At 50.1% G+C, this 24,871-nt stretch overlaps 1 protein-coding gene across 2 annotated transcripts in view; it reads left to right on the forward strand.

The window, feature by feature from the left end:
* Nucleotides 1-7,443: 7,443 nt before the first annotated feature.
* SCARF2 (scavenger receptor class F member 2) overlaps nt 7,444-24,871 on the forward strand; it is a 102,019-nt gene continuing 84,591 nt past the window's right edge. For both annotated transcript variants that reach the window (XM_037878876.2, XM_037878877.2), the window contains exon 1: nt 7,444-8,164. In XM_037878876.2, the coding sequence (XP_037734804.1) occupies nt 8,022-8,164 (143 nt within the window). In that variant the 5' untranslated portion in view covers nt 7,444-8,021. The remainder of the gene's footprint in view (nt 8,165-24,871) is intronic.

Consider the following 24,871-nt stretch of genomic DNA (forward strand, 5'->3'; position numbering starts at 1 on the left):
AAGGTCCAGAGGACAGTGAGACAGGCCATTTCTGGGCTAACGCTCCAGGAGTTGAGACTCCCTGGATCCCATATTCAAAGGGGATTAAGGATCCAGTAAATGCTGGGTCACAAATACAGCCACCCATGGCCCAAGGGAGTTTGCCTTCTAGTACAGAAAATAAAATGATCCAAAAAATAAAACTTCCCAGCCAGAGAAGAACTGGCTGAGCAGTTGTCTTTTGCTGACAGCAAGACACTGCCTGAGAATCACAGCACCGATGCTCCAAGCCACTGGCACTAGAAGGGATAGGGATGCAGGCTGGCAAGGAGACAAAAAGCAAGCGTGGAACCAGGAATAAAAGGAGCGTGATTCTGCTGCCCCAAAAGTCAGTGAAAAGCCCCATTGATTTTAATGGCAGCAGGAACCTCCAGCCCTGCATGACTGGTGCAATAGAAGGAAGGCAAGGAATGCAAGCAGCCCCCTGAAAAGGACTCCAGAAGTAAGCCCTCTGCACAACAAGAATTCAATGGGGAGGAAGCGGCCAGTGGGACTTCAAAAGGGGCTGCTCAAAGAATGGGCAATAATGAAAACTCTGTACTGGAAACAGGATGGCAGAAAGGCAGTCAGATACAGGGCCAGGCTGTCAGGGAAATGAGTTCATTCCCTCTTGCTGAGCAGAAGCAAGGGTCAGGGCCTTGCAGGGCAGCTTCCCACTGGAGCAGAAAATCAGGGACGCAGTGTCTGGGTATATTCTTAGGACAACTTGTTTATTAAATGCTATAGACACCAGTCCTGGAACAGAGATGGTCACAAATGACTCGCATCTACTCCCTTCTTTCATGAATCTCAGCCCAACATCAGTGCCCAATCTGCCTCCAGAAGGGACTCTAGCTAGAAGGATTAAGGCAGAGAGCACACTCCCTTGCTGCCTGCCACAGCTCCCCAAACACACAACTAACATTAACACAGCATTTCTTCAACACCTGACCAGCACTCACACTCTGGGGGGAAAAAATGCATAACATTATGTGTAACAGCACCCCCTGGTGACTCCTGCATTTCAGCCCCCAAAGGACCAGGGAATAAGAAGGGATTTCATGATCTTCAGGGAGGACGCAACATGGATGTTATAAAAGTAGCTACAAAACTAAACCGCTTTCAAAAATCTAGCTTTGGAATACAGACAAGGTTGGACAGTCAGGAAGCAACAAGAATTGGCCAGCAGAGTGGCACAATCAGGCCTAAATTTACTTATCCACAATGTATTGCTCATGTAAAATCCTGGAGCATTTGGGATGTAGCACAGGCCCGGAATGAAGCAAACACAGCACTGACTTCCGCTTAGGGATAGCACTGACCCTGAGAGCTCTGTCTGGACACCTTAATGCCTGCTGTGATACAAGGTACAAAAATGAAGGGGGAAATCTCTGCAAATGTGTTGAAGCTAATAGAGCCATCAGCATTAAGCAGCAGCGGGTTTGTGACTGGTACAGAGATTGGGTGTTTCTATTCACCCTGCCATCTTCCTAAGAACAAGGGGGCACTAAATTAAATTGAAAGTCAGCACATTTAAAATGGCCCTGTTTTGTGCAGTGCACAATTAGCCTCTGGAACTCATTGCCACAAGATATCACTGAGTGCAAAAGTTCAGCAGGATTCAAAAAAGTATTGAGCATTGCTACTGATAAACATCTTTTATAAATAAGAGTTTGGGAAGGGATAGATGCCATCAAGCTTCAGGGCAGGAAACCACTTCTCACCGACGGGAGTTAGGGAGAAACTTTCCCTGTAGACAGGTTAGTCCATAACTGCAGGGTCTTGCACCTTCCTCTGAAGCAGATGGTGCTGGACAGGAGACTGGGCTAGATGGAAGTTGGGTCTGATCCAATCTGGGTATCATTTCTCTTGAATGCTGTGGTGCCTTGTTCAGTGGTCACAGATGACAGTCACGTCTTAGAGAGTGATTCTGCTCAGAATGATAGAATCCTGTCTGAGGTTTGTCAGGGCGTTTGTTGAAATTGGCAATAAGGGCTTGGGGAATCATGGTCCCAAAGATGAACAGCACATAAACAAATCTATTCAAAGATTTAAAGGCCAGAAGGGACCATTGTGATCATCTAGTCTGACCTCCTGCATAACACAGGCCAGAGAACCACCCAGAAATAACTCCTCCTTGAACTACAATGTATCTATTAGAAAAACATCCAATCTGGATTTTAAAATGGCCAGTCATCCACCACAACCCTTGGTAAATTGTTCCAATGGTTAATCACCCTCACTGTTAAAAATGTGTGCCATATTTTCAACCTGAATTTGTCTACCTTCAACTTCCAGCCATTGGATCTTGTTCTACCTTTGTCTGATTGAAGAGCCCATTATCAAATATTTGTTCCCTATAGAGGCACTTATAGAGTGTAACCAATGGTTTGTCAACACGGTGTTTTAGTCCACACCCGAAGGTTGTAAATGTAAATCTGTGTGGCCTAAACATGCACTAAAATTTCCATACTCACATCAATGTAGTCCCATTTCAGACAATCCTACATTAATCTGCACTGGGGAACTTTTCGTGCACACCAGCAGTGTTTGTACAGGCCAGTAAGTGTGCAACACACTAGTGCAAATTAAAATGTACACCCCTCTGATATGGACTAAAGCAGTGGTTCTCAACCAGGGGTCCAGGGCAGCCGCGAGCAGGTTTCAGGGGGTCTGCCAAACAAAGCCAGCGTTAGACTCGCTGGGGCCCAGAACCATAGGCACCGACTTATCTCTACACAGGGGGTGCTCAACGCCTCCTTTGCCCCTGCCCCACCCCCACTCCCCCCTTTCCCCAAGCCTCCACCCCACCCCTTCCCAACCTCTTCCCTGCCTCTTTCTGCACCCCCCCGACCACGCCCTGTCCTTGCTCCTCCCCCTCTCTCCCAATGCCTCCTGCATGCCATGAAACAGGTGATTGCGGCAGGTGGGAGGTGCTGGGAAGGAGGGGGAAGAGTTGATTGGCAGGGTCACCTGCAGGCAAGAGGTGCTGGGGGGAAGTATGGAGCTGGCTGCCAGTGGGTGCTAAGAACTGGCTAATTTTTTTCAGTGTCTATGCCCAGGGCAGAAACCTGAAGCACCACCACATGGGGCTGAAGCCTGGGGCCCTGAGCCCAGGGGGCCGTGGAATTTTTATAGCATGTCAGGGGCGGGTCAGAAAGAAAAAGGTTGAGAACCCCGGACTAAAGCACCATGTAGGTGTGTGCCCAAGGCACCCCTGAGCCCTCTCTTTGTTAAGCTCAATAGATTGCGCCCCTGGAGTCTGTCACTAGATGGCAGGTTTTCTAACCCTTTCATCCTTCTCATGGCTCTTCTCTGAACCCTCTTCAAAATAGCAACCTCCATCTTCAATTGTTGGCACCAGAACTGGACACAGTTTTCCAGCAGCTGTCACACCAGTGTCAAATACAGAGGTAAAATAACCTCTCTGCTCCTACTTGAAATTCCCATTTATACAACCAAGGATCACATTAGCTCATGTTCAGTTAATTATCCACTGTAACCCTCAAGTCTTTTCAAACTCACTGCATCCCAAGATAGAGTCCCCCATTCAGTAAGTATGGCCTACATTCTTTGTTCTGTCATCTGCAAACATTATCAATTATGATTTTGTTTTCTTCCAGTTCATTGATAAAAATGTTAAGGAGTGTAGGGCCAAGAACTGAACCCTGCAGGACCCCACTAGAAGTACACCCTCTTGACAATGATTCTCCATTTACAATTACAACCTGAGACCTGTCCATTAGTTTTTAATCCATGTGTGCCATGTTATTTTTGTGTTACTTTAGTTTTTTAATCAAAATGTTGTGCAGTACCTAGTCAAATGCCTTACAGAAATCTAAGTATATTATATAAACATTATTACTTTTATCAACCAAATTTATCATTTGCTCCATTATTTTGCCTAGGATAGATATCAGGCTGACAGGCCTAGAGTTACCCAGGTCAACCCATTTACACTTTTTAAATATTGGCACAATGTTAGTTTTCTTCCAGTCTTCTGGAACTTCCCAGTGCTCCAGGAGTTATTGAAAATCAACATTAACAGTCCAGTGAACACCTCAGCCAGCTCTTTTAAAACTCTTAGATGCAAGTTATTTGGACCTGCTGATTAAAGAGTGTCTAACTTTAGTAGTTGCTCTTTAATATCTTCCTGAGTTAAAATCAGCCAATTGAGTACATTAGTCAAGAAATAACAGATACCCATATGAAACAAATCAACAATTCAAAGTTTCTGAGTGTGACTGCAGATGAAACAAAAGACAGTGGGAGGGAAAGGAATGCATAATCATTTTGATTTAGATACTTGCACCACAATATACTCAGAGAGAACTTGTTCCAGGTAATAGAAAGCCATGGTGTGCCTTGCAGAGACATAGCAGAGAAGATACTGCCTGAGCTGCAAACTTTCAGAACTGATGATCTCAATGTATTTTTGGATTTGGGCTTTGATGGAGCTAGTGCAAAGAGCAGATGATTTTCCTGGAGCTCAGGCACTCATTTTCTGTAAGGCCCCAATTTTGGTCTATGTCCAAGTCAGTGTCTAAAATTAGTTATTAGTAAATCTAGTGAGGCTCCTGCAATTCATAACTGTTGGAGTACAATTGCAAAAAGAACAACATTCAGCCAAAATGTGATCTGTCTGGGACATCATGTTGAAGGCCCACACATTCACTGGGAGTCAATGGATTGATCAGCATGCCAGCACTATTTTCCACCACCGTTATCCCCATAGTTTGGATACTGCAGAGGAGGCCAAAGGTCAAAACGCTCCAGGAGATGCAAATATTCTCCTTCATGTTTTACAACATAGAATTTACCATTTCACTTGGCATTCTGGAGGCACCTTTGCATGAGGTAGTGTCAGCACTGCACTACAGAGTACCAAGACAGACGTTTTTGCCAGCCACGACCAATGATCAGACTGAAAAGGTGAAGTGATGCTTCCAAGATTGGCAGCCAAAGGGTGATGAATTCAACAAACTCTGCAAAAGCCAAACAAATAGGAAGGGATGCTGGCCAAGAGCTTTCAATGTCCATGTTGTCAAGTGACACCACCACCAGCAGAGTTTGCTCCTCTGAAGTCTGGGCTGCCACATTACAGAAGGTCCCTGTTTCTTCCATTTGTGCTCTACACAGCTAAATAACAAATTTGGAGCTTGTAGTAAAACTTTGCTTTGCTGCCTATTTATTTCAACAAATACAACTACAGTGACCTTGGAAAATGACTTAGCTACTATATACTATATTAACCTGATGACAAACATCAGGAGTAAAATCTGGCCCCACTGACATCAATATGAGTTCAGTTCAGCCAGCATTTCCACCCAAGTCTCCACTGACTACCAAGCTCAGCATGACCCAATATTCTTTTGAAGCATCCAAAGGTCATTAAGAATACTGACTACTCTGCCTGTGACTGCAGCGACTGGGGGATGTTCTTTTTCCTCCCTTGCTTGCCCGAAAAACTACTGCTGCACCACAGTGAGTAAAGTCTGGTTGGCCATGTCAGATCTAGGAAAAAAGGTGTGTTTTAACATGTGTTAGCTAACACATATTAAAATACTAATGCAGACAAGGCAAACTATACTGTTAGCACTTTAGCTGGTCAAGGGAACCTCCCTGTTAAGCCTAAAATTTGAACAGGTGCTTGAAAACTTACCCTTTCCCCCCCCAGGGAAGACAAAATTCATTGCTCTGAAGGCAAGAAGGAATCATTTTGATTGTCCAGTCTGACTTGTCTAGGTATAGCACATGCCAGAAAATTTCACCCAGTAATGTTTGCATCAAGCCAATAACCTCTGTCAGAGCTATGACAGATCTTTTAGAAAGACTTCCAGCCTTGATTTAAAGAGTTCAGGTAATGGAACAACTTCTTTATGGATTACCAATGGTTAATGACCCTCACTCTGAAAAACATGCCCCTTATGTCTAATCTGAATTTCTCTAGCTTCAGCTTCCATCCATTGGATCGCACTGTGCCTTTTTCTGGTAGATTAAATAGCTATGCATCCGATGAAGTGAGCTGTAGCTCACGAAAGCTCATGCTCAAATAAACTGGTTAGTCTCTAAGGTGCCACAAGTACTCCTTTTCTTTTTAGTCTGCTCTCAGAAATCTATTCCCCACATAGGTATGGATAGACCGTGACCAAGTCACCTTCCCTTGGCTAAACTAAGCAGATTCAGCAGGAGTAAAGAGGTTACTTTACCTCTGTATTTGGCACTGGTGTGACCACTGCTGGAATCCTGTGCCCAGTTCTGGTGCCCACATTTTAAGAAGGATATTAATACATTGGAGGGATTCAGAGAAGAGCCACAAGAATGATTAAATTATTAAAAAACATGACCTGTAGTGAAAGGCTCATACAGCTCCATCTATTTAGCTTAACAAAGAGAGCCCTAGGTGATGACTGGATCACAGTCTGTAAGTACCTAGCTGGGGAACAAACATTTCATGGTGGGCTCTTCAGTGGAGCTGGAATAGTTATAACATGATCCAAAAGTGGGAAGTTGAATCATAGAATCTCAGGGCTGGAAGGGACCTCAGGAGGTCACCTAGTCCAACCCCCCGCTCAAAGCAGGACCAACCCCAACTATAAGGCATACCTTTTTAAAGGTGAGAATAATTAACCACTGGAACAATTTATCAAGGTTTGGTGGATTCTCCCTTGCTGACTATTTTAAATCAAGACAGGCTGTTTTTTCTAAAAGCTCTGCTCTGGGAATTATTGTGAGGAAGTTCTACGGCCTGCGTTTTAGAGGAAGTCATACTATTTGATCAGAACCGTCCCTTCCCTGAGCTTCTTTCATCTCTCACTAGAAGACAGGTTTGCCAGCCCTCGAGGCCGTTTTCTGAACCCTTTCCAATTTTTCAACATCCTTTTCTGAAGTGTGGACCCCAACACTGAATGAGGCTTCCCCGCTGAGACACCCAAGGAGTGTGTTTGCCCTTTGTCATGTTCAGAGTCTGCTTTCCAGGGTACAGCCCCGGTTTGTAGAGCTTCGCTTTGACGTTTGGTCTGCCGGCATGACTGGAAAGAGCTGGCTGGCTCTCCTGCGATTCATCCTCTCTCATAAAGATGCAGCTAATGTGGACAGCTCATTTGCATGTTGTCTTGCCCCCCCCCCCCCCAGATCTGCGGCTGGCAGTGACCCCCCAAGTCTGTTCTCCAGCCTAATCTCCTAGACAAAGCGCCTTTTCCGCCCTCTCTGAACTTGAACCTCTCCGTGGGCTCCCCCTTGCTATCGGGTCCCAGCTGCCCTTGCTTTCCCACCCCTGCAGGACGGGCTACAGCTAACCTGACAGGCCATCTCCGCTCCTCTCCCTCACAGCTGCTGCAAGAGCCGTCTCCTCCGCAGCAATGGACCGGCCGCCGCCCTGTCTCTCCCCCCAGCACGCTTCGGACATGGGCTGCGACCTGCCTCGCCCCAGCCTGGCTCGCTCGGGCTGTGGGGAGGCTGGGAAAGGCCGGGTCATTCTGGAAGGCACCGGGCAAATCCCGCACACCAGCGAGGTCGGACCGTGCCCTCCGCACCCCCTTCGCCCGCTAGCTAGGAATCGCGGCCCCCAGGGACAGCCCCGCTCCTCCCAAGAGACCCTACAATAACCAACGCCCGCGGTGCCCCCGAGGGAGAAGGGCTCGGAAGGGGCCAGGGCCGTGGCGGGGGCGAGGAGCTGCAGCCCGGCCGGGCACGGGGCGGGGAGGCCCCGGGGCGGGCAGGAGGCGGCGGCTCCGCGTCCCCCAGAGCCTGGCCCGGGATCAGGGGAACCAATGTGGAATTTCCTGGCTGGCCGGGCGCCCTCCTGCTGCTGCCGAGAGGGGCGCGGAGGAGGCGGCGGCGGGGCAGCTCGGCTCTAGCACTGCAGCTTCCGGCCGGGACCCCGCAGGCAGCCGCCGCCGGGGAGCCAGGGCTGCCGCGCTCGGGCCGGAGAGCGGACCGCGCTGCCCCGCCCAGGAGCCGCCGCGCTGCAGCCGCCCGGCGCCCGAGCAAAGGAGACGCCGATGGAGGCGCCCGGGGGCCCGGCCGCCGGGCTCCGGGGGCTGCCTCCGCCCGGGCGGGCTGGAGCGCTGCTGCTGCTGCTGCTGAGCTGGGGAGCTGCCCAGGAGCTGCGTCCCGGCGGGAGGAACGTGTGCGGAGCAAGCGGGTAGGAGCGGCCGCGGCCCCGGCCCCACCGCCCCCTGCCCGGCCGCGGGAACCCGCCGCCCGGGACTCGCTGCCCCGGGAGAGAGCTGCCTCTGCCTGCCTCCTCCCGCTGGAGAGGGGCTCTGCGATCCCCCCGCCCCTGAGAGGGGCTGCTGGGGGCGAGGGTCCCGCTGGCCCTGCGATCCCCCCGCCCCTGAGAGGGGCTGCTGGGGGCGAGGGTCCCGCTGGCCCTGCGATCCCCCCCGCCCCCGAGAGGGGCTGCTGGGGGCGAGGGTCCCGCTGGCCCTGCGATCCCCCCGCCCCTGAGAGGGGCTGCTGGGGGCGAGGGTCCCGCTGGCCCTGCGATCCCCCCGCCCCTGAGAGGGGCTGCTGGGGGCGAGGGTCCCGCTGGCCCTGCGATCCCCCCCGCCCCCGAGAGGGGCTGCTGGGGGCGAGGGTCCCGCTGGCCCTGCGATCCCCCCCGCCCCCGAGAGGGGCTGCTGGGGGCGAGAGTCCCGCTGGCCCTGCGATCCCCCCCGCCCCCGAGAGGGGCTGCTGGGGGCGAGGGTCCCGCTGGCCCTGCGATCCCCCCCGCCCCCGAGAGGGGCTGCTGGGGGCGAGGGTCCCGCTGGCCCTGCGATCCCCCCCGCCCCCGAGAGGGGCTGCTGGGGGCGAGGGTCCCGCTGGCCCTGCGATCCCCCCCGCCCCCGAGAGGGGCTGCTGGGAGGCGAGGGTCCCGCTGGCCCTGCCCTAGCCCCCCGGATTTGGGCTGCTGGAGGCGGTCCCCAATGCTGGGCGAAGCGGCAAAAGCTGCTGGAGTGCCCGTTCTGGCTGGGGGCATTGGCCGCTGGGGATCAGTGGCCCCTCCGAAGGAAGTTTTGGGTGGCTGGGGTCCCGCCTGTGGATACGGAGACGGGGCAGTTCTAGCTAACGGCCCCCGGCCGGCCGGCATGGTTCCGACCCGCGGGCACCTGGTAGGGCAGGGTCTGTGCACTCCTACATCTGTGCACAGCTGCCCCCGGAACCCCTTGGGTCGGGGGACCGGGGGGTGTCACCTGAATCGGCCCCACTGCCACGATCGGGCTGGCCGAGCCTGTAACTTTAGTCGCACGTTTCTCGGCATCCCTGTCTGGAGTGCCAGCTCAGAGCTCCGCATGCCTTTGGCTTCCCCTCCCTCCTTCCAGCGAGCGCCGCTTTCTGGAGAATTAACCCCGTCGTGGTCTACTGCTCTCGGGATGCTGCAGCTCCCTCTTCCCCCTGCCAAGCCCGAACCCCACCAGCACCCGTGGGCCGCTCGCCCCAGCCCCTGGAGCGCAGGGCCGGCCCCAGGGCTGGCATTTCTGGGGAGATCCCGTACAGCAGGTGTCCCCCCTGCCTCGAGGTTCCGAGGGAAAACACGCAGCCCAAGTGTAACCTAAAACCCAGTGGAAAGGAGGCTCCATCTGCTTTAGATTTAAACTCTTGCAAACAAACCCTCCTAGACAAGAGGACTTTCCAATTCTGTGGAATTTCTGCAACCCCCCCCCCCCCATGGAAGCGTCTAGTCTTTTTTTTTTTTGCAAGACAAAGTCCCTTTTGTGTGGTACTGCGGGGCGGTGGGGTCTGACACCACTGTGCTCGGGTGGGGGGCTAGTCAGGGGCTGGGGTGTAGCAGGATGAGCTGGGGCCCATGTGACCCAGCAGGCTGTCTGTGGGAAGGAGAGCAATTGTGCGTGTGTAAAATTTAAAAAAAAAAAAAAAAAAAAAAAAAAAAAGGGGTCACCAGAGCTGGTGAGGAGCCCATCCTGCCCTGCCCCTGTTTACCGTGCGTGTACATGGTGATTGGTGACTCCTGGCGTGGAGGAGACAGTCTCCTCTCTGGGGTCACTGGCCCACTCTTGGGCAGGGGCTGGATGGGGGGCGTTGGGAGTTAGCTCGCCCGTGGGCTGGAGCGGTATAGAATCAAGGAGATGTTAATGTTGGCTCCAAATGTCCTGACTCTCCTAGTCACTAGATGAGCTGCGCTGGAGCCCACGGGGACTGGCAAGCAGGGGGCTGGCGCTGGTTCCCCTTCAGCTGCCTCACCAGAGCGTCTGACTCCTCTAGCAAGGCCCAGGAAGTCCAGGGAGTTGCTAGAGTCCCTGCCTCGCTCTCCAAACAGCTGCTTAGAGGCCACCACTTCCTCCCATTTGATTGTATCCCTGACGCTGCAGATTGTTTTCACAAGCCCAACTGCTCCACAGCACTGGATTTGAAGCAAGGTCTCATTTTCAGCACGCGGCTGGAGTGGGAGGAGGGAAGGGGGTCAGAAGAACTGCCAACAAACCAGACTTTCAAGCAGCAGGTTGGTTTGTGGGGCAGGAGCCGAGACCTGCTCTTTGCGGGAGGGAAGAGCCCCTTTCTTTTCTAGCCCCTGGCCCATGCTGGGGGTGGGCTGCTACCTCAGGACAGAGCATATATTCACCTTTTGTATCGTGGCTTGTGAGGTCAAATGAGTCCACAAGCTATGACAGGAACAACACACACCTTTCATGGGCTCTCAAGGGGCTTGGATAATGGGCTCATTGAGCAAAACTTCCCAGCTCCAGTGCCCTCTCCTCAAATTACAGGCCGCATTTTCGAGTGAGACAGTTTATGAACCAGAACAGGCGTCAGAATCCTAGCCATGTGCTCACTTAGGAGTTGGCCTTCTTGTTGCAGGGGGAATAGAAAGTATCACATTTGCTATTTAGGGGGGAAACCCTCCAATTTTCTGAAAAACCTACTGAGTATCCCCTCCATCCCCCCAACCTCCCTTCAGCCACCTTCATTCCAAAAATGCAACAAGAGCCAGCAGAGAGACCACGGCCAGGCTGGACGACCCCCCCCCTTTTGTTTTTCAGAGGCACTCAAAGGGAGGGACTTGCCTGGAGCCTGGTTCCAGGTGCAGCAATAGCCATATTGTTACAAAGAACCAGTGCTTGAGAAGTGGAAACAAAATCCCTGCTCCGGGGCAGGCCAGACCTGAGGGAGCCCTGCCTGGCACCTCCCCACTCCCTGTAGAGAGGCCACATCTCACCTGGTGCCCTCACCATCGAAGTCAACTATGCCTTGAACTTGACCCTTCCCCTCCTTAGTGCCTTATTCTGGTTCTGCCTCTTGGTGGGCAGTGGAGGCAGGAGGGAAGATGGATGGGTAGATGTCTCATTTCCTGGTCTTTACAGTGCGGATAACCACTGGAAGCTCTTCTGGGCAAGACCTGTTTATTGCAGAGTCTGTGAAGTGCCTGGTGCAGGGGGCCACAATCTCAGCTGGAGTTTCTAGGAGCTACCTAATAGAAACAATAAATACAGTAGGCAGGTTGGGTGGGAGTGTGGGGGCGGCACCCTGGGAAAGGGACAGCTAGTAAATAGTCATTCTATTCAACCTTCTAAAACCCCTCCCCCATGTTCTGCCCCGATCGCCCACTAACCCCCTGCCCTGCATACCCAGTTCCAGTGCCTTGTCCCCACCCCCAGCCATCCCCCTCTAGGCTGCTGTCCCCCCACCTAGTCTACCTGAGAGGGACCTGATTTGTACACTTTTAAAATCTACTCATCCTGATGTCAGTGGCACTTAGAAAACCCAGTGAAGGAGGCATACATATCATGGGAGGTTCCCACCCCATGCACTGTGGTGGTTACTAGTGGAGTTCCTCCAGGACTGGTCTGGGTACCCATCTTATTCAATGTTGTTAGTAATGATATTGGTACAAAAAGTAGGAGTGTGACAATGAAATTTGCTAATGACACAAAGTTCAGCATCGTCAATACAGAGGAGGATGGGCACGTTATACAGGAACATCTGGATGATCTTGAAGACTGGAGTGACAGAAATGGAATGAAATTCAATAGTACAAAGTGCAAGGCCAACCGCTTAGAGTCTAATATGAATTTCTGGTACCAGCTGGGGGCTCATCATTTGGAAGTGACAGAGGAGGAGAGAGACCTGGGTGTGTGAGTCGATCACAGGATGACTCTGAGCTACCAATGTGATGCAGCTGTGAAAAAAAGCAAATGCGGTCCTAGGTTGCATCAGGCAAGGCATTTCAAGCAGAGATATTGAAGTATTAATGCCATTGTACGGGGAGCTGGTAAGACCTCACCTGGAGCACTGTGTACACTTCTGGTCATCTGTGTTCCATTCCACATTAGGTGTGTGCACTGCAAGCACAGTCACTGGAAATTTTTCCCTGAGTGATACCCGGCAGGTTGGCTCTAGCGCCCTCTGGTGCTGCGCGCTCATGCGCCGGTATAAGGGGTCTGGCTGACTCCACATCCTCTCAGTTCCTTCTTACCGCCCGTGACAGTCACTGGAACTGTTCTTGTTTTGGCTGTACTGAGTGGTCTTTGTTTTACTCTATTCTCTCTGTTTTCATTCTAGCCCAGTTCTTTATTTCTTACATGGACTATTGTTAGTTGGTTATACATAGTTAGTTGGTGCTTCTTGCTGTGTTAGCGGAGTTTCATCTGTTCCCAGTACTGGGGCATGCCTTGGTCTTTGGGCTTCAAGCCCTGAGCCTTCTGTGTCAAGGCCATGCCTGTGGGTGACCCACTCTCCAGTTAAAGTGCTTGGGTGAGACCCATATCAGGGATCACTGTCAGATCTGCTGTCCGTTCACGCTGTGTATAAAGAAGGGCCCGGAGGCCAGGTTGAAGTTCCTGCTGATGGAGGTGGTGCTCCGACCCTCTTCGGAGCCGAGGCCGGTCAGACTCAGCACCGAGTCCCTCGGTGGCAGTGTGGAGTGCTCTTCCCGCTGTGAGAGACTCTCAGCACTGTTCCCCATCGCTGGTGCTGAGAAGAAGCAGCTGGCCAAGAGATGGCATTCCCCGACTCTAAGGAAGGCCAAACACGGGGAGTGCAGGGGAGTGTGACCTAAATTGGCCACTCTTCCGACCTGCTCCACAGGCAGCACCATTGATTCCATCCTGTATGTAGGCTCCGTTGAGTCCGGTCCCCATCATCAGCACCGGAGGGACAGTGCAGCACCAGTGTAATTGTAGTACTGTGCTCCCTGGAGGCATTTAGTGCAGCCAGAGACTTGCTGGCGCTTTTGGTACCATTGTTGCCAGCAGTACAAGAGCTGTCACTGGCGGTGCTGGTGGGTAGAAGGGCGAAAGTGCCCCATGGCCTCAAACCTCGGGCTGGAAGTGGAGGTAGTCAAAGCGTCCTCCCACAGCTTGGTCGAGATATTGACTGCGGAGGCCCCGTCTAAGGTGATTCTACCTCTCAATGAGGCCAGCTTGGGACCAGTTAAAGCCCTGTGGCAAACCCCATCCTCCTTGCTTCCCACTTCAAAGAGGGCCAAAAAGAAGTACTTTGTTCCCGCCCAGGGGTATGAGTACTTGTATTCCTCTCCAGACCAGGGCTGCAAGGAGCAACCCCCTAAGGCAAAAGACTCAAAGAAACTAGGCCTCTTTGGAAGAAAGGTTTATTCTACACGGGCTTTACCAACCAGTTGGCATTGCCAGGGAGGTACGATTTCATGGTCTGGGACTTTGTCAAAATTCAAGGACTTGCTTCCCCAAAAGTCCAGGCAGGAGTTCTCCACTCTGGTGGAGCAGGGGAAGTCTGTAGTCAGGGCTTCCTTGCAAGCCATGCTGGATGCAACAGACTCGGCGGCCAGACCCAGGGTCTCTGCAGTGGCCACGCGCAGGTGCTCTTGGCTTCAGTGCTCTGGCTTGCTGACGGAGGTCCAGCCGTCCCTTCATGATCTTCTGTTTGAAGGTGCTTTGCTCTTCTCAGAGCAAACGTATGCAAAGCTCCATGGCCCAAAGGACTCCAGAGCCAGCCTCAAGTCCCTGGGTCTCTACGCCCTGGAGCTTTGAGGAAGCACTTCAGGCCCCAGCACTCCACCCGTTTCTTGGCTCTACCACCCCCCAGGCAACTGCCCCCGTCTGCCTCAGCATCACTACCCAGCCCGCCCAGATACTGGGGGGCAGTTAAGCAGAACTTTTGATGGGACACCCAAGGGTATTATGCCAGTTGCTGTGTCACTGGATCCTGTCTCCTTGTTGTTTTCGGACTGCCTTTCCCACTTCAGCTCATCACAGTGTCATATCACTACAGACCATGGGTGCTGAGCACTGTGGAAAGGGGTTATACAGTCCAGTATATTTCCACTCCTCCCCTCCATCCTCTCTCCCTGTCCCTCTTCAGGGACTCGTCTCATGAGCAACTGCTAGTCCAGGAGGTGCCAGCCCTCCTCTGAGGGGGAGCCATGGAGAAGGTTCCTCAGGACTTGAGAGAAGGGGTTTTACTACTGCTATTTCCTAATTCCAAGGGTGCTCTCTGACCTATTGTAGACCTGCGATACCTCAACAGATACCTCAAAAAGCTGAAGTTCCACATGGTCTCCCTGGCCTCCATCTTTCCCTCCCTGCATCCAGGGGACTGCTATGCTGCCCTCAATTAGAGAGACTCTTATTTCCACATCTCACTTTTCCAAGGCCGCAGAAGTGTTCTCAGGTTTGCTGTAGACCAGACTCGCTACCAATTTGCGGTTCTCCCGTTTGGCCTGTCGGCAGCCCTACAGGTTTTTGCGAAATGCATGGAGGTAGTGGCGGCCTTCCTGAGAAGATGAGGGGTCCAAGTCTACCCAGACCTCGATGACTGGCTGGTCAAAGGCCGGTCTGAGGCCCAGGTGGAGGCTAATATCCACCTCATATAGCCAACCTTTTGAGCACTGGGCCTGCTTATAAACAAACAGAACTCTGCCCTGGCCCATGTGCAGAGGATAGAGTTTATTGGAGCAGTGTTCGATTACTCCCAGGCCAGGGTCTTCTTCCCAGAAGCCCGCTTCCAGACAATGGCATCATCGACAGCGCAGGTCAAGGCCCACCCGGTCACGATGGCCCGTTTTTGCCTCAAATTGTTAGGTCACATGGCCGCGGGCACATACGTAGTGCAGTACGCCTCAGACCCCTTCAAGTTTGCCTGGCCTCAGTGTACTCGCCAAGCCGCCACCACCTGGACTCGGTGCTCACAGCACCTGCCCCAGTCCTTGCCTACCTCAACTGGTGGAGGGACCCTCTGTCAGTCCTCTCAGGCATCCCCTTCTCCCGGCCCCAGCCCTCATCATCCATAGTCTCGGATGTGTCAGAACTAGGATGGGGGACTCACCTAGGGCCTGTCAGGTGTTCTTACCCCACATTGTGAACAAGAACGTGCTAGTGCTCACGGACGACACAGCAGCCATGTTCTACCTCAACAGGCAAGGAGGGGCTTGCTCTTCCTGTGTCAGGACGCTATCCACTTGTGGAGGTTTTGCATAAAGCACTTGATCCACCTCATAAAGCACTTTTGCATAAAGCACTTTATCCACCTTTTCAGCTTCCGGGAGCACCGAACGAGCTGGCAGATCACCTCAGCAGGTCTTTCTCCAGTCACCACGAGTGGTCCCTCCACCCCAATGTAGTAAAGGTTGTTTTCCAGTGATTGGGAACTCCCCACGTAGACTTGTTTGTGACCAAACAGAACAGGAAACGTTACTAATTTTGCTCCTGCGAGGCCACAGCCCAGGCTCACTGTCAAACATTTTCCTGGTCCTTTGGACACGGCACCTGTTCTACGCTTTCCCTCCCATTCCTCTTATGCGCCAGGTCCCGCTGAAGATCAAGCGGGACAGAGCGCAGGTCATTCTCATAGCCCCAACCTGGCCGCACCAGCACTGGTTCGCTACCCCGCTAGGTCTTTCACTAGCGACTCCGATGCCGCTCTCTCTCCTCCTGGACCTGATCTCACAGGACCATAGTCAAATACGCCACCACCCTCTACCTGACAGGTTGGAAGCTCCAGGATTAAATCCTGAGAATCTGGCCTGTTTCGAGCAAGTCCACCAGGTGCTGCTACCTAGCAGGAACCCCTTTACCAGAGCTAAATACCTGTCCAAGCAGAAGAGTTTTTCCATTTGGTCTTCCCAGCAAGGTCTCTCACCTGCCCGGCTGTCACTGCAGACCATTCTTGAGTATTTGCTACATCTGAAATAGCAAGGGCTGGCAATGTCTTCAGTTAAAATACACCTGGCCATGCACCATGGTGGATGGCTGATCGTTTTTTTTGCATTAGATGTCTGTTCGTTTTATCAAGGGCCTAGAAAGACTATACCCTCGGATTTGGGAGCCCAGTCCCCCATGGGACCTAAACCTGGTCTTGTCAAAACTCACAGGGCCCTCTTTGAGCCACTGGCAACATGCCCCTTGTTTTACCTTTCTTGGAAGATGTCCTTTCTAGTGGCTGTCACTTTGGCCAGGCGGGTCTCAGAGATCTAGGCCCTTACATCAGAACCCCTGTACACGGTCTTCTTTAAGAGCAAGGTACAGCTCTGCCCTCACCCCATGTTCCTCCCAAGGTGGTTTTGCAGTTTCACAATAATCAGACTATTTTCCTGCTGGTTTTCTTCCCAAAACCGCACATGAGCAGGGAGAAGCAATGTCTCCACACACCAGATGTTAGATGCGTCCTGGCTTTCTATATTGAGAGGACAAGACTGTTCTATAGATCCACGCAGCTCTTTGTGGTGGAAGCGGACAGGATGAGAAGCCTATTTCAGCTCAAGAGGATTCATCCTGTATCACATCGTGCATCCGCACATGCTACAAGCAGGCGTGTGTTCCTCCACTGACTATACTGACGGCCCAGCCTATGAGAATGCAAGCTTCCTCAGCAGTGTTCCTGGTCCAGATCCTGATCCAGGACATCTGCAGAGGGGTGACTTAGTCATTGGTACATGTTTTCTTCCCACTACGCCATCACCCAGCAAGCTAGAGATGACACCGAGTTTGGTCGAGCCATGTTGCAATCAGCATGTCCATGAACTCCGATCCCAGCTCCTATGACACTTCCTGGGAGTCACCTAATGTGGAATGGACATGAGCAAGCACTTGAGGAAGAAAAAACGAGGTTGCTTATGGTCGGGGGGTGGCTCAGCAGCCCTGGGGCTCACTTCCAGTATATGTCTTATGTTCCTAAAGCTCATGCTTCAAGGTTTCAGCCAGCGACCAGCAGAGGTCAGGAAGGGATTCTGTCCCCCTCCCCATGTATTCTGTGGGTTTTTTAAAATCTTTTTCCTCTGAAGCGTCAGGAATGGCCGTGGCTGGAGAAGGGACATAGGATGGGAAGGGCCGGGGCTCTGAGGTGGTACTGAGCATTCTCTCTCAGGTGTTTGGCTGGCTGGTTCTTGCTCAGGGTCTAAGTGATCACCGTCTGTGGGGCCAGGCAGGAATTTTCCCCCAGGTCTGATTGGCAGTGACCTTGGGGGTTGGGTGGGGGAGTGCCACTTGCCAAGATTCTCTCAATCATTTCCCTGCCATTGTAGGGATCTCAGCACTGGTGCACCTCAGTCCCCCCATTCTCTGCCTGTGGCACATACCAGTCTGCTCTCCTGTGGACTGTGATACTTTGGTCTCATTTCAGTTGTTAGGTTAGTTTGCGGGTGCTGGGTGGGGCTGGTGACCCCTGCTATCCAGGAGGTCAGACTGGAAGATGTGGTGGGCCCTTCTGGCCTTTAACTTTGTGACTCCGAGGCTATGCACATGGCATGATAAAACCGGGTCTCACCTGGTCAGGAGATGCCATGCTGTCATCCTGTACAGTGCACAGGCCTGCTCTACACTACACAGTTAGGTCGACATAAGCTGCCTCATGTCGACCAAATTGTGTCAGTGTGCACACTACAGCCTTGACCCGCTGATGTCAGTGACCTACGACACTGACATCATAATTCCACCTCCGCCAGAGGCATAGTGCTTATGTTGGTCTAGTTAGGGCCACGCAGTGTCCATGTTGGCACTGCATTCCTTACATGGGCTGTTGGCTGTCTTTCAGCTCCATGCTGGCTGCTACCCAAAGGCTCCCTGTTCAGGGAGCCAAGAAGCCCAGGTACCCCCCACCCTGCGCTCCTGGCTGGGAGGCGAGAAGCCAAGAGCCCAGAAGGGCAGCTGGGCTCCCGGTGGGGAACAGCACGGAGCTGAGAGCCCTGGGTCTCAGCCCCCCCCCGCAACCCCTACTGCCCCTCTTCAGTTGGTGGAAGTGCTCCTGGTGAGGACGTGCACCACCGACAGAAGGACGGTAGTATGGACATTCCCTAACATAGGCCTGTAGTGTAGACCTGCCCTAGGCCTCTATATTCCCTTCACTTGTTACTCTTTGGTGTTTAGCAGAGGTCCTGTCCACTTCTGCTCATTAGAGTGCCATAGCATCTTTATCGGCTGTATCAAGGCAGTGGCTGCGTGAGTGTACGCTCTGTTAACCAAGTGCTCCTTCCATATGTCCGTAAGTTGCTTATTGATATCTTGGATCCTATGATGCCTTGTTGTTTTCTTTTTCTGAAAAGGAAAATAATGTTGTTTGTAAACCCCCTGTGCCTTTTTTCCTCAGAGTCGGGATATTAAACCTGGCCTATCCGAATTCTACCTGGACTGGAGTAATCCCATTCTGCATCCCTAAATTCCTTCTGCAGTTTTAACTAGAGTCTTCCACAGCCTTCTGAATTCCCTGACTCCTCTCTTGTGTGGCGTTGCAGTGCACTATGTGCAAGGCCACGTTTCCGCCACAGAGGTGGCTGCGTGTCGGGGTGGGTGAGCGATCCCTGGATAAATTATATAGTTTGTATATTGCTTTAAGTTAATGAAACCTTTTGAGGTAGCAGGCATGACATAAATGTAAAATGTTCCTTCATCTACTCCTTAGGGTTAGAACTTCTCCCATAACTGGGGTTTTCTGGAGCATTGTCTTTGAAGTGGGTGATTCTACTGTGGTAGGAACTAGCTCTAGTTTTCTACTAGCATTAGAGTCCAATTTTCATTATAACAAAACAAGATTAATTTTGGGGAAATGCAACTAATAATTGGGAGCCGGAGGGTAGTGGAAATTAATCCCAAACCTCAAATCCTCCATGGGGGGGAGACAGCTGGAGTGACTGCATGCAGCAAGTTCAACATCATCCAGGGGGTATTGTTTTCCAAATAGAAGGGGGCATAATGAGGAGATAGTCTGACTATCAGGATAATCCTCTTCTCAGACTGGATCAGCGCCTGCCTGGGGTCATGATGGGGATCCTGTCATTTCGATCCAGCCTGGTTTGGCAATCCAAATTATAGAAAACTTTTCACCTTCTCTTCTGCACACACTTCCATGGGAGCCCTGCATTCCCCTCACTGAAGGAGTAACCTCCTGGATATGGCTACATCTGCTCCCCCATAGAAGTGGAGGGTCAAATTGGTCCACACCAGTTAGCCTCTCTTGAAGACCAGGAAAACGGGCTGAAATGATAACTAAAAGTAGAATTATAAAACATCTGCATGACCATGCTATGACAAGGATTAATCTGAACAGTTTCTGCAAAGGAAAATCCTGCCTCACTAATCTATTAGGGTAATAGATTTGCAAAAATGATGTACTTACTTAGGGCCTTGAGTGACCCAGGTACTGAGGTGCAGCATCACAGTGCCTAACTTTTAGGAACCTAGAAAATCACAGGAACACACTACGATTCACAAAGCCTGAGCTCCTATACAATGAATGGGGGGAGAGAGGTGCCTTAGGGCTAGACTATAATAGAAGCGCTACACCGATGCAGAATGTGTCCAGAAATGGATGATAAATATGATCAGAGGCTGGGAGAGACTTCTGTATGAAAGGTGAGTGAAAAGCAACTACCCTGCTGCAAGCAGAGACAGTTTGATCCTGAAAAGGAAGAAGAGCCAGAAACTCCATGAAGTCCATTCAATTCTTCACTATTGCTGTTCATTTTTAGATTCTACAGTGATGGGTGGTAGAACCCTACGGGAGTGACATAAATGATTGTGACTGCTTAGTTAGAGAGGAGATGAATAAGAGGGCACATATTAGGGGTATATGAAATAATGAAAGACCTTGAGATAGTAAATCCAGACAAAGGGATGTCCAATGAAATTGAAAGGCAACAAATTTAACACTGACAAGGAAATACTCTCTTACACCGAGCATTATTGACCATTGGAACTCACCACCACAAGATGTTGCTAAGGCCAAGAGCTGAGCAGGAATCAAAAGCAGATTAACATTAATATTGGTAGTGCAAACATCCACTGAGTTCCCCTATGGCCAGTATTGCTCACTAGGGGTTTACTGCCCTTTCCTCTAAAGCAGCTGGTACTGGTGTCTGTCAGAGACAGGCCACTGGGCTAGACGGGACACCGTCTGATCCAGTCTGGCAATGTGTTCCTGTGTGTCTACCTCTGCCACTGTCCTGCCTATCCCACAATTAACTCCTCCAACAGCAATGGAGGCTTGAATATGTGCCTCGAATTCTGCTGCACATGGTGCTTTGACAATTGGAGCAGGAGTGAAGCTGGCACAGGTCACATCAGATTCCTGCTGCTACTGTGGAGATGCTGGCACCAAGGAGTCGAATCCAATAAGTAAAGTCCATGCAACGTTAATGATGAGCTATAAAGAACTGATGCTAGTCTGGAGTTGGTTTATTCTTCACTGCCTTTGCCTTGTATGAGGTGTAAACTGCTAGAGATCTAGCCCAGAAGGGGTCTTTGAGCTGCATGAAAACAAGCTGTCCAGGTCCTGATGTTTTGCTGTGAGCTGCAGAACTTCCTCTGCTGGCCATGAGGGATTCAGTGTTTGCTGGAGCTCATTCCAGGCCGTGCGCTGGTGTGCTGGGGGGGGTCCTGTGGTTTAGTTGCTGCATTTGAAAGAGACAGACTTAGAACTGACTTGACATTTTCCTCTCAAAATATTTTTAACTGAAAAAAAATGAAAACAGTTTTTTGTTTGTTCATTTTGATAAAAATGTTCAGTTTTTGGTAAAATTTTGGGGGTTTGGAAACTGAAAATATTTTCTGTTGAAAAAATGAAAAATGATTCATGGAGAATTTAGAAAAAAATGCATTTAATAAGTATTTCCTTTGAGAAAAAATTTCAGACCCGCTCTAGAGAGGCTCCTGGTGCCACTAGAGACTGTGCTTCTTCCCACCTCCAAACTAGGGCAAAGGGGAAGAGGGGAGACAGACACTTCCCAGTTGGCTTTAAATCATCACAGCAATATATTTCTGTTCTGTATTTGGGGGCTTCTCTCGGACACTTAAGGTCTGACCTTCCCCTCCCCTGTATGCAGCTGTGCATGAAAAAAGTGTTGCATCCAACATGGGGGAACTCTATATTAGACCTTGTCTTGACGGATAAAGAGGAATTGATCACAGAACTAAAAACTAACGGCAGCTTAGATAGAAGTGATAATGACTTCAGCACATTTTTAATGTGCAAACAGAATAAAGTCCAGATCAATGATGTATGCTTTAAAAAGGCCTATTTCACAAAGCTGAAAACAATTATAAGCCAGATCATCAGGGAGGAAGAATTTAATCAGAAAAACGTGAATGATATTTGGGAATTGTTTACGATCACTTGATTAGATGCCCAAGAGCCACAATTGAGGAAGAAGGCCATATTGGTTAAAAATGGCCTGGTTAGGAGGGGGAGTCAAGGCAGGTGTGTGTGTGTGTGTGTGTGTGTAAACAAATGGAAGAATGGAAAAGCTGAGAGTAATGAATATAGATCAGAAGCTAGGAATTGTAAAAAATTGATAACGGAGGCAAAGGGACACACAGAGAAATTATGGCCAACAGAGTTAAGGATGATAAGAAGGAATTTTTAAAGTATATTAGGAACAAAAAGAATCCTGAAAATGGTATTGGTCCATTACTAGATGGAAATGGCAGAATCATCAATAAAAAGCAGAAAAGGCAGAAGTGTCCATTAAATATTTCCGTTCTGTATTTGGGGAAAACACAGATGATGTAATCCTACCATATGGTAACACTCTTTCTGGTCCACAAATGTCTCAGGAGTATGGGGATGACCTCCTGAGGTCCCTTCCAACCCTGATATTCTATGAACAACTAAAATTAAACTTTTCAGATCAGTAGGTCCAGTTAACTTGCATCCAAGAGTTTTAAAACAGCTGGCTGAGGAGCTCGCTCAACCATTAATTTTGATTTTCACTAAGTCTGGAAGCACCAGGGAAGTTTCAGAAGACTGGAAGAAAGCTCAGTTGTGCCATTGTTTAAAAAGGTCACAGGATGACCCAAGTATTATAGGCCTGTTGGTCTGATGTTGATCCCATGATAAGATAATGGAGGGAGTGTTGCAGGACTCAATTAAAGATTTCAAGGAGGGTAATATAATTAATGCCAATCAACATGGCTTTATAGAAAATATATCTTGTCACACTGTCTTGGTATCTCTTTTTAATGAGATTACAAGTTGGTTGATAAAGGTAATCGTGTAGACTTAAGGTACTTAGACTTCTGTAAGACATTTGACTTGGTACCACATGACATTTTGATTAAAAAAACTAGAAAGATATAAAATAAGCATAGCACACATTAAATTGATTAAACTCAGGCTAATTGACAGGTCTCAAAATGTAATTGTAAATGGGGAATTGTCATCAGATGGGTATGTTTCTAGTGCGGTCCCGCAGCAATCGATTCTTGGCCCTACGCTATTTAACATTTTTATTAATGACCTAGAAGTAGACAACATAATTACTGATGAAGTTTGCAAATGACACAAAAATTGGGGTAAAAAATGAAGAGGACAGGTCACTGATACAGAGCAGTCTGGGTCACTTGGTCAGCTAGGTGTAAGCAAACAATATGCATTTTAATATGCCTACATGTAACTGTATACATCTAGGAACTAAGAACATAGGCTGTACTTACAGGTTGGGGGACTTTATCCTGGGAAGCAGTGACTCTGAAAAAGATTTGGGGCTCATGGCAGATAATCAGCTGATCATGAGCTCCCAGTGTGACGCTGTGACCAAACAGGCTAATGTAATACTGGGATGCGTAAACAAGGAAATCTCCAGTATGAGTGGAGAGGTTATTTTGCCACTGTATTTGGCACTGATGCAACCACTGCTGGAATACTGTGTTCAGTTCTGGTGTCCACAGTTCAAGAAGGAGGTTGAAAAATTGGAGAGGGTTTAGAGAAGAGTCACGAGAATGAGTAAAGGATTAGAAAACCTGCCTTATAGTGACAGACTCAAGGAACTCAATCTGTTTAGTCTAACAAAGAGAAGGTTAAGGGGTGGCTTGATCACTGTCTATAAGTACCTATATGGGGAACAAATATTTAATAATGGGTTCTTCAACCTAGCAGAGCAAGGTATAACACGAGCCAATATTAGGAAGCTAAAGCTAAACAAATTCAGACTGGAAAGAAAGTGTACATTTTTAACAGTGAGAGTAATTAACCACTGGAAAAATTCACCAAGGGTCGTGGTGGATTCTCCGTCATTGATGATTTCCAACTGTGTCACTTTCATACACACGCACAGTATATGAGAGCTGTGACAAGGCAGCCAAATGTGTGTCAAAGGAGAGGTCTCGGACATGGTCTGCAGAACAGAACTTTGCCTGAGAGAGCAACAGATGAGTAACTGCCCTGTGTGTCTCAGAAGGGGAAGCTCCGGCTACTCCAGTCTAGTGCTTAAAAGAGCAGCTGGGCTGCTTTGAAATGGCCTGGTTTGTTCAGCTTCTAGATGCCAAGTTTGGTTAGGGAGGCTGCTCCCTTGCAGCTGCTTGGAGCTCCCACGTGCCCTTGAAGACTTGTACAGAGGCTAGAAGCAGTGAGAGGTCAATGCTCCCGGGGCAGTTTCTGTAACAACAAGTGGAAGCTGCAAGTGACGTTTGGGCCACAGCAGGAGATGAGTTTAGTCCAGTCTCATCTTGGTAACGAAGGCCTGGGTCACTGTCGCATGGTCTAACAGAAAATGACTGATCCCTCTCACTATGTATGGACTCAGAGGGTATGTCTACATTGCAGTAAAACACCCACGGCTGGCGCTGGTCAGCTGACTTGGGCTTGCAGAGCTCGGCCTGTGGGGCTATCAAGTTGCAGTGAACACATTTGGGCTCAGGCTGGATCCCAGACTCTGAGACTCTGCAAGGTGGGGAGGGTCTCAGAGCCTGGGCTCCAGCCCGAGCCCCGACCTCTATGCTGCAAATGTATAGCTCCACAGCCCAAGGCCTGTGAGCACATGTCAGCTGGCATGAGCCAGCTGCAAGTGTGTTGTTGTAGTGTAGACATAGCCAGAGTGCTCTCTCCACTGCAGCTGGTCTCTACCATGGCTCTAGCTTCAGACCTGTATGACAGACAGCAGGGAGGGATGTTTGGCTGACTGGAGCTGGTCAAGAAATAGAAGGATTGTATGGATCTGGGCCAGGTGAAGACATTTTGGCTCCATGTGTTCCACAAAGCTCCAATTTTTAATTTTTTTGCAATTTTTTATAGAAAAATTGTATTTCATTTTCAAAAGGGGGGATGCTGAAAACGAGATGTTTTTGGCTAACTCAGTCACATGCTTTCTAAACAATCAAAACAGGCCATGCAGAAAAATGGAAAAGCACCCCCCATTTCATTGGGCGAGGCATCAGGTGGCATTTCTTCCGAAGTTTCCATTGAATATTTTTCAAAATGGAGATTTTTGAAGAAATGAAACCGTCGTTGTAACTCCATTTTCAAATCGGAAATGTGGATGACAAAGATTTCCTGTGAAGAATGTGGACCCTCTGTTGCTGGTATCCTCTCCAGCTCTTCCCGCTTCTTCCCCCAACCTAGCATCACTTCAGGCTTGTCTGGATTGGCCATTTGCAAGCTCACACACCAGCAGGCCCCTATCTTATGCCGACACATGATGGTTAGTTCCGCTGCACCAGCTGGGGCAGATGAG

Source organism: Chelonia mydas, chromosome 15 (genome assembly GCF_015237465.2).
Source record: "Chelonia mydas isolate rCheMyd1 chromosome 15, rCheMyd1.pri.v2, whole genome shotgun sequence".
NCBI lineage: Eukaryota > Metazoa > Chordata > Testudines > Cheloniidae > Chelonia > Chelonia mydas.